Source organism: Carlito syrichta, unplaced genomic scaffold (genome assembly GCF_000164805.1).
Source record: "Carlito syrichta isolate Samal-C Ts95f unplaced genomic scaffold, Tarsius_syrichta-2.0.1 Scaffold312553, whole genome shotgun sequence".
Classification (NCBI taxonomy): domain Eukaryota; kingdom Metazoa; phylum Chordata; class Mammalia; order Primates; family Tarsiidae; genus Carlito; species Carlito syrichta.
Genome location: NW_007256649.1, coordinates 525,427 through 535,696, shown reverse-complemented (window position 1 = coordinate 535,696; position 10,270 = coordinate 525,427). Strand labels below are relative to the sequence as shown.

Sequence of the window (10,270 nt, the reverse complement as noted above, 5' to 3'; positions counted from 1 at the left end):
CGCGTCTTACGCGGCTCCTGGAGGTGGCCGGCGCCCTGCCCCGCGCTTCGTGGGAGGATAGGAGGAAGAAGCGGGACTAGGTGAGTGCTGCTCTGGGTTTCAGAAACATAAACCTGCGTGCGAAGATCGCTGCGCGGAGCTGGGAAGTCAGGAGGAGAGAGAAACCAGACGGCGGCCGCTCCGGACAACTCCCGCGGCGGGATGCGGCCGGGCTTGCGGAGCTGCGTCCTGGGCGCCCAGCCTCGCCCCCGCCGCCCGGCACGCGCGGACTTTGCAGATGTTGCTGGGGCCGAGGAGGGAGTCACAGTGTTTCTGCTTTTTTCTCTCGTCTAGCTTCGAGACAAGCAGCAACTGACGTCTTTGATGGCTGGCTGCATCTGCGCCCGGACTTCTCCCCGCAGGGCTGGAGCCTTTGAGCATGCAGGAGCGTTTAGAAAGTAGAAAGTAGAAAGGAGAATGGGGTGCATCACCCAGCGGACTGCGGGGCAGCCCTTGAAAAGCTGGGGCCAAGCCGTGGGTAGCGTGCCTGAGCCTGAATCTCCAACCGTGGAGGTAGAGGCGCACAAGAAGGGGCAAAACATACCTACCCCGTGGTGCCATTTGGGGGACTTATTTGAGAACACATGTCATGTTTGTAAAATCGTGGAGAGCGGAATGTGAAGTGTACGTCAGATTCGTGATTGCGGCGTCTGGGGGAGTGTGAGCGGGAAGCAATTTGGTATAGGGTTAGGGTGGAAATAATGTCCATCTAAAATGTTTAACGTGTAAACATGATGAAGCCAAGTTGACAAAATATAAACAATTGTTAACTGAGAGTGTTGTTAACTTGGGTGTTTTTCTTTTTTTTTTTTTCTTTCCCGTTTTTCTAAATATTTCACGGTGTGCGAATTTTTGTTTTTCAAACGCAAAGTAAGTTATGTCTGTGCACATACTGTGACAGTGAAATCTCGAGTTCCATCAGAATATGCAATTTTCTTGCATCATTCTCTACTTATGTTCTCCAGTGTTAGAAGATAACATCTCTTTACCTGAGGAGGCTTGGCTGTTCAAAGAAGCTCACTTGTTGACAACCCCCACAAGTACAGGCCAGAGGTGAAATGTTGGCGTTAGGGAACTAGTCCTCAGTTCATAATCTGGTAATTGGCCAGGCCAAGGTAGACTCTGAAAACTCCCTGTGTTCCTGCACGACAGACTTCCCTGTCTTTTATTTTTATGTGTCTGGGATTTTCATTTTCGTGGCTGGTAGCTGTCCTTTTGACACCTCATACTGATGCTTAGGTAACTGCCGACTGGGCGCCAGGAGGTCAGGAAGGGTTTGGGACTCCGGAGAAGACAAGAGAAGCCTGCGGCTGTTGTGGGCGGTGTGTAGCAGACTAGAAAGGTTGTGTCTCCATTTTCCTGCCAGAGAATGGCTGGTTTCTTTCTGAATATGAAGGAAAGTTATCTAGTTTGGTTATCCACATGGATGTGTGTGTGTGTGCGTGTGCGTGCGTGTGTGTGTGTGTGTGAAAGACCATTTTAAACTGGATTTTGTGTTAGGTGCAATGCCGAAGACATTAAGCCACCACCCAATAGTTCCATCTGTCTGCCCCTCCTCCAGACATGGACAAAAGTGGTTCTGTTTGCGTATTAAAAATCAGTGGATCTGTGCTGAAAAAATTATCTGCACATCAGAATGGAAGTCTGAAGTGTGGAAAATTGCAATAAAATTCCTTCCTCTTTCTCTTTCTGATTTGACAACTTGCAAGGTCATTGCTTGGTACAGCTTATGTTGCAAGAAGATGGGCTACTTGAGCAAAACTTGAGGTGTGAAGAAAAATATGAATGACAGGACTGGGGTGTGGTGTGTAAGCTACATGTGCTCAGGCTTTAGGCATAAAATAAAAGAGAATGTAGCCCTGGTCTGCAATTAACAGGCGCAGCTCCTTAAAATGAATGTCCTCTTTAGGACTAACCATCTCATTCTAGCACCATCAGTGGTTCAGTGCTTACACCATTCCCCACTTGTTCTGGATTTTGAAGGCAATAATAAAACACAAAGGACATTCCAATCGCCTCTCCCTAGCCCACACTAAAACACAAAGGGCATCCCGCTTGCTACTTCTTAACTCCCTTGTCTGCTGGAGTTAAACGCCTTTCGATTTTTTAGCTCCAAGAGAGGACTGAGTTCTGTCTTCTGGGATCTCAGTAATCCCACTGAGCTCCAGTCACCTGTTACCCCCTGCCTCTGCCCCCTCCTCTCCATACCACTTAATTGGTTGCTTCCTAATTGCTGACTTTCTTTACTCTCTGCTTAATTAATCTTTTTAAAGTCCGTAAGGATACTTTGCCAGCAGTTGGCTTTTAGTATGAAATGTGGCATTTCCTGAATGAAGCCTTTACTTACAATTTCCTCAGGAAAAATGAGCTTTTCTTCTATACTTGCTTGGGGGCTTCCCAAGTTCTTTTTTAATAACTCATTTTTTTAGCACTTTCTCCAATTCCACCTATAACCTATATTTCCTTCGTGTGGAAAAAATCCAAGAGGAAATCAATCAACAGATGTCAACTATTTTAAAAAAATCTTACACGATAGGGAAATCATGCTGTTACCAAAAACAATGGGAGCTAACATTCATTCTTTGCCGATTCCATGCCAGCACTGTGCCAGTTGCCTTATATACATGGTCTCACTAACTATATCCATGAGCCATATTTGCTCCAAGCAGGAAATTTTCTCAAGCCATATAGCAGAGCTGAATTTTAAAATGTTATTTTGTGTAAAATCTTGATCTTTACCCTGTTTTTGTAGACCTAAAGATCTGTGCCTATGTTTCCCTGTGGCAACAATCTGTACAATCTGTACCTCTTTCAGAGGGACTGCACTGCCCCCCCCCCCCCCAGTGCACTGATATCCAGTACCTGGTCTGGTTCCCTCATGTGCATGACCTGCCTGGCTCCTGTGGGCATCTAAACTTGTGATCCTGGGGTGGTGTTGTTCTGCCCCTCACTGGAGAAGTGAAAGGTTGTGGAACTGGCAGAAGCCATTATCGGTGTCTGTTTCAGGACCAGAACCCAGGATGCTGCCTCTGTTTACCAAATCAGGGGAATTAAGATTCTTCACCATGATGTTTTAAAATGGAAAAGCCATAAATATACTTTTTTCAGGGATTTTTTTTTTCAGTCACGTTATCTAACTTGAGCTTCAGAGTGGCCAATAATTATTGACTGAGCACTTATGCTGTGGAAATACTTTATGTATTAAGTTAAATGTGTGTGTATTATACGTTTTTGTAACTCAATACATAAAGTTATATTTATGTAAATATGTACACACAAATATGATATTACAAATTATGCATATACATAAATGGACATCATACATTAACTCAATAACCTGAGAATTAAATGTACATATATCACATTCAACTCTTCTGTGAAGTAAGGGTCACTATCATCTCCAAGTTGAGAAAAAGGAAAAAAAGAAACATGCTTAGAGAAATTCAGCAGCATAATCAATATGATATAACTTTATGTATTGGGTATTGAGTGGTTCGTAAAGCCACATAGAACTCGTTCCTTTTATATCACAGTACCTTTCAGGGCTGGGGGAAGGAGACGGCACATGCATCTTATGACCAAAACAGTTAAAGTTGTTGGTCACACAACAAAACCTCAGCATATTTTCTTTAAAAACATAGAGATTCACAATAAAATATTGTTTTATTGTATAGTTATAAAGCACTGCTGACCTCATTTTAAACTTTTCTTCATATTTTGAGAGATATTTTGCTTTCCTCCTGCTGTGTAAGTCCAGATGACTACTGAAGAGCACTGTAGTCTCTTCTCCTATTGCTTGGTGTTTCCTTTCTGAATTCATCAGTTTCAAGCACAAAGGTTTTCATTGCAGTAATGCACATTAGGTTAATGTTTTGGCCGTGGTCTGTACTCAGCATGCCTGGACTAGCCATATTATTAGGATACTGTTTCTTTTTCTCTTCTAGATATCCAGCTAAGGCTTTGGGTCCTGAGTGAAGATGAGTGTTTCTTCCAGAACACTGTAACGGGAAGATCCAGATCTGGGCAGACTTGACCATGGGAGCCAACACTTCAAGCAAACCCCCAGTGTTTGATGAAAATGAGGATGGTAAGAAATGTAGGATAGTGGCATGCAAAAACTAGAAATGTGTCAGATTTAAACATAAGCTCCTAGTTTCATAAACAAAGTGCATGCATGTTCTGTAGGGCCTTTAAGGAAATGGTAGAGCTGTGTAGGCAAGGCTGAGGTCCTAGTGCAGTGATGGACTTAACCTTCTACTGTTCATGGAACCTTTGGCAGCTTTCTGAATCTCTACTATACCGTTGTTCTCCTTGGTCCGAAGGGAGCCGTGGTTGGGCAATTGATGATTGATTAAATGATTGTCCCCTTTGCTGTTCCTTTGAAAGTTGAAGTTATCCCCATTGCTAGTTGCTACAGAACATTTCCTATATTCTCAAAATGCATGTGAGTGATCGTCTATGCTCATGATATTATAGAATGAAGTGCGCCTTCTGGATTTTTGACTGCCATGCTTCTGCATCTTAGAAAAGTTCTGCAGTGCTGGGTCACAGAAAAAGGAGTTGTTTTTATTGGTGAAAAAGGAAACTTTCAAGGCCAGACTCAGCAAGACAAGAAATGAAAGCATGAGTCCTGATTCTCCTGTCATCTCATGATGAGGTGTGCCAGAACTTGGGTCACCTCCCCACAACACACTTCCGGCCTAGAGTGGACATGTGAACAGACTGTTGGTGTGTTCATGGTGGCAGCTGTTTCTACACTGTCTAGGAAAAATAATATCCAGGTCCCAGGTAGTAAGTTATCTAGGCCACTGAGAGGGAGCCCCCAGAGTAATTTCCAGAGACTTCTGCTAATTGGGCTACAAGGGAAAATAATGAACTGTACTTCAGGAGATCTGATACCAGTTACCTGTGAGGCTCTAGAAGTTTACTTTCTCACTCTATATTTAATTTCCTCATCAATAAAGTGAGGAGATATGGCGACCTTGAAAGTTTCTTCCAACTTAAAAAGTTTATCATTTTGAGATTCTAAAAAACCACTTTGCAAAATTATGAAGAAGCTTCTAAATCATCAAGGCAAGTTTATTGTGTTGGAATGTAAGTGTGATTGCTAAAACAGAAACCACAACTATTAATAACAGTACCTTAAGCCAAATTTTTTATCTCTAACATGGAAAGACAAGTTTACATATTCATGTACGTGTCCACTGTGTTCCTTGTGTCCTCAGATCTCATAATGCGCCCAAGGCTGGTCATCAGAGAGCCCAGGGGGAAAGAGAGGCCAGTTTCATGCTTGGAACTTGCCAGGGCTGTGTGTCCCTTACAAATATTAGGATAGCATTATGACGCAAAGACACAGAAATGCCTAAGTCCTCTTTGATTCGGCTAGCCTTTCTTCTTGTGGAATGCTCAAGAAAGTTACACATCCAAAGGGTGGTGAAAGATGGAGAATAAGGTACCACTTTAAAGCTACCTTCAAGGGATTCTGGAAAAACTAGCAGAGTTAAGTTGAAGGGCCGGGTAGATCTTTCTTGACTCTCTCCATCTAGGTCATGACCTTTGTGTTGTCAGCTTCGTGGCCCCATGTGATGTGCCCACGAAGGGAGGAGCCCAGCAGAGCAGCAAGTCTTGCTTCCCACAGAGGCTAGACTACCCTGAGTTTGTTTATGCACACAGTGTATGGCGGCAGGATGAAGGCAGGCAGGTCCACCTACTATGAGCCCATCACTCTGCCAGACATGCAAGGTGATCCATGCTCTGTCCCTGTGACCCCATGTTCTAATGGTGACAGCAGACAGTAGACAAGTGTGCAGATACATAACTCAGATAAACTTCAGATTCCATTAAAGTACCACCAAGGAAATGACTGAGCGGTTTTATAGAGAGTGACAAAGTGATGTTGGAGAGGCCACTTTAGCTAGGGTGTGATGAGATTGGCTTTTCTAAGGAGGTGACATTTGGGCTGAAGCCTGAAATGAAGCCAGCTATGTAATGATATGCGAAGAATCATTCAGGCACAGGAAAAACCAAGTCTGAAGTCCCGATAACGACAAAATTGGGAGTGAACAGTTAGTTGCCTGCCTGTACCATAGCATTCTCTTACGAGCATGAGCTTGTCAAAGGGACAGTATTTAATTGCCACATTATTTGTTTACAAGATTATTGAGCTTTGGGGAGAAAAAGTATGCCATTCTAAGCAATTTACTTTTTTCAAATTCAGTGAATTCCATAGTTGGCTCTTTGCAAAGCTCTGGATTGAGCACAAGGTAACATTTTATTTGATTGCTCTAAAGCTTCTGATCACAAACAGACAATGAAAAGGCACTGACTCATCAAAGAGTATTAATGCCTATGTCATTTTTAATATCCATATTTTTGTGTAAATAATTATCAAATGCCAGAATATAGGGCACTAAAGTGAGCCAACTTAATTCTTTTTAAAAAATTGCTTAAAAGAATCCCACAATGTGATTTTTAAAAAGTTTTCCTTCAGATAAGACTATATTCCCAATATATAAATATGAGAAGAAAATTTAACCAATTTTCCCATGTAATGTTTCAAAAATTATTTCTCATGGAAAAGTGTTTTTGTTCACTTTGAAGGTAATTAAGAAGTAAGATAAGACATTATTTGATGTTTCTTGAGATAAGCTATTCTTGCTAGAATTCATCCTGTTACTTGTATGTCATATTACTCCATCTGGTATCTGATCTTGAGCAAATCATTTTATTAGTTACTTATGTTGATCTTTATTTAGTGAAAAGAAAATATAAGATTTACAGTGCTGTTGAACAAAGTAAGACTTGCTTATTTGATTAGTGTTACCTTTCACATATTAGGTCTCAAACTATACTATTGTTGTGTGGTTTTAGCTTTTATAGTTTAGGGCAAACCTAAGTCCCAATTACTTTTTAATAAACATATATAACTAAATTTACCCTTCTGATAATTTTTAAGTATGTAGTTTATGGCATTAAATATATTTACATTATTGTGCAACCCTCACCACCATCCATCTCCAGACCTTTTTTAACTTCTCAGACTGAAACTCTGTACCCTTTAAACAATAGCTTCCCTATTCCATTCTCTCCCAGGTCCCTGGCAACCACCATTTTGCTTTATTTCTCTATGAATTTGCCTGCTCATGTAAATGAAATCATACAGTATTTGTCTTTTTGTGACTGGCTTGTTTCACTTAGCATATGTTTTCAAGATTCATCAATATTGTAGCATGTGTCAGAATTCCTGTCCTTTTTAAGGCTGAATAATATTTCATTGTATGTTATACCACATTTTGTTTATCCTTTCATTGCTTCACAGACATTTATTGTTCCCAACTTTTGTTTATTGTGAATAATGTTGCTATAAACATTGGTGTACACATATCTAAGTTCTGGCTTTGAATTATTTGGGGGTCTGTACCTCGAAGTGGAATTACTGGATCATATGATAATTTTTGTTTCACTTTTTAAGGGTCCACTATCTTCTACCTAGCTATGTTTTGTGTTTTAGTAATGGGAAGTAGCCTAGTATGGGGGACTAGGATATTGAAAAGGCATATACCAATTCAAGTCTGGTCTGGGCCATATGCCAATAATCTACATGTTTGTAAGAGAGAAGTCAAAACGGATGTAGCCCAGTCAAGCATTATCAGATACTAGAGTTGACTAATTATAAAGTGTTCTTAAGAAACTTGAGATACCAAGAAAAAATCCCCAAACCTTACTAATTACTAATAATTAATATGGAAAAAACTTCTATTGTGCAAAATCATTTAATCTCTCCAGACCCCAGTTTCTTCATATGTAAAATGCAAGTAATAATTGGTCATACTTCGTTGGGTCATTGTGAGGATTAAATAAATAACACCAGTAAACCACTTATTTTGGTCCCTCACATGAAGTAGCCATTCAATTAATGCTAATTAGTAGTACTATTCACCAGTGTCAGAGTTTCTTAGTGTGAACTCTCTAAAGCACTTCAATTTTTGAAAGAAACAATTGATTTAATGCAACTCTGTAGATGCCACATTCAGTGGACCTACTTTTGAGTCTATTGATTGAGTTGGATTGCCAGAATAGCAAATTTCATGCATTCTGAGAAAATCTATATACAAACACTTTAAAAGAAGTCAATTTATTGACTGCACAAAAATATAATCTTATCTGGTTTCTTTTTTATTCCCCCTGAGGTTATAATATTTTCATTTAAGGCAAAATCAAGAACTCATTGGGATGAAAATCAATGGACTTCGTCGTTATTTCTGATTTGAGCCCCAAACTAACTAATACGTAATCTCATGTGATCAACAGACATAGTGAAAATTGCCCCCATACTCAACTACCTTGCAGATGGTCTGAGAAATAATTAACACCGCAAAACATGTTGAGTTTCCTGAAGTAAAAGGAGTGCAAATGATGCTTGTTTTTAATGTTTATAACCTTTTTACTTTAAATCTACTTTATTCCCTCTATCTGAATGCAAAGTTTTTTGTTTGTTTGGCTTGTTTGTTTTATTTTTAAAAATCAATATTTTAAAAGTCCGATTATTGAGGTTTTCAGGCTGATTTAGAAATAAAAGCTTTAATAACAGAAGAAAGTGAACTTGTTTACAATTCAGGGTCTAGGCAACAGAAAAAAGTCTTGCAATCATTTTGAGTGATATGTGTATCCAAGCATATACACAGTGTATAGAGGTGATAAAGTTGGCTTAGTTAAACCAAGAGACAACCTTCCTCTAGAGTATTGTAGCTAAGAAAAGTTGGCCTTAGGTTAAAAAGCTGTTCTAAAGAGTTCATCAATGCACTGAGTTTGCAGAGAGAGTTCAGTTATTGCATTGTTCTTTGGAGTTGCTGAAAACTCAGTGTTCTCCTTTCATTTGGCAACACTCAACTCCTCGGATATGTGGCTTTTTCCAGTTTTCCAACATCTTCAGTGACAGAGGCAATGGGGTCCTTCAAAATGTTGGACCAAGAAAATTGGCCACAGATTTTTAATTCAAAAGAAAGGGAAGTTGTTGAATTGATTCCAGCTATGAAGGACTTTGAGAATCTCCTTTATTTTAATACCTGTGTACTGCATGTTTGTCTTTGGATAGACAAATTTCAGACTTTCTCCAATCAGACTGCAGTAATATTTTCTTATATTTATTATTTTGCATTAGAATGATTGGAAAGTTAAAGGAAAAAATCTCTAGCAGGAACTGGTGTCTTAGAATATTAAGTCATCTTGGACAGTATAACATTTAGTAAAGGTATTTGTCATAAATAACCTCAGGTCCAACTTATGACAACAGTTTTAACTTGTAAGAACTTAATTTCTCCACATACAGGGAATAGAGGAATCAGGGGGAAACGAACTAGAAAAGTCAAGAAAACAGACTATGAGCACTGAACTAGTGGTTCCAAATGGAGTGTTCCCTGAGCAGTGAGTTATAAATACATGTTTAGGAGAATCTACTCAAAACAAATTTAGGAAAGCTCCATCTTGCCTTTAGAGATTTGCAGTGCTCATTAGCATATTAAAGTCTCTAAAATGACCTACAATATTGAAATGTCAGTCTTCTGATCTTTTTCATACTTAGTTCAAAGTGAAACCATTTTTGTGAAAAACGTTTTAATACCCTGTGGCTCATAATACTCTGTGGATCTCAATTTGGGAAGTGAAAGATTATAATCATAACTACTACTCTACTGTTGGAAACATCTTTCTTTCCACTGAATTTTCCTGCTTGTTTAATGGCAACATATGTGTATATGTGAACTGTTTGTAATATAATTTATATGGAAATAATGTAATTTTCATATACCATGATGAAGAGTGACTTTACTTTCCTCCTCTGTACAAGTTCTTTATGTGGCACAATCATGTGTACTTGGGTTAATGAATAAAATACAAGGAACTCAGTTTAATTTGGGAATGTTGGTTGTTTCTTGTTGAGGTTGGTGGAAATTCATTGTTTCTTTAATATATATATGTATTTTTTAATCAAGAACATTTTAGCTCAGAGTGCCTTATGAAGTAGTTGCTAATTATGAAGTAGCACTCAAGCTACATTAACTTTTTTTTTTTTTTCGTGTTGGAGTCCCACTCTGTCGCCCAGACTGGAGTGCAGTGGCCGCTCCCGGCCACCACATCCTCTACCTGCTGGGCTCCGGCGATCCTTCTGCCTCAGCCTTCCAAGTAGCCGGAATTACAGGCGCGCGCTACCATGCCCAGCTAATTCTTCTGTTTG

The 10,270-nt window shown here is 39.7% G+C and overlaps 1 protein-coding gene across 1 annotated transcript in view; it reads left to right on the top strand.

Moving 5' to 3' along the window:
- The first annotated feature begins 37 nt into the window (after nt 1-37).
- The window catches only part of STK32A (serine/threonine kinase 32A), a 141,478-nt gene continuing 131,245 nt past the window's right edge, over nt 38-10,270 (top strand). The window contains exons 1-2 of the mRNA XM_008069928.1: nt 38-80; nt 3,984-4,126. Of these exons, the coding sequence (XP_008068119.1) occupies nt 4,075-4,126 (52 nt within the window). The 5' untranslated portion in view covers nt 38-80; nt 3,984-4,074. The remainder of the gene's footprint in view (nt 81-3,983; nt 4,127-10,270) is intronic.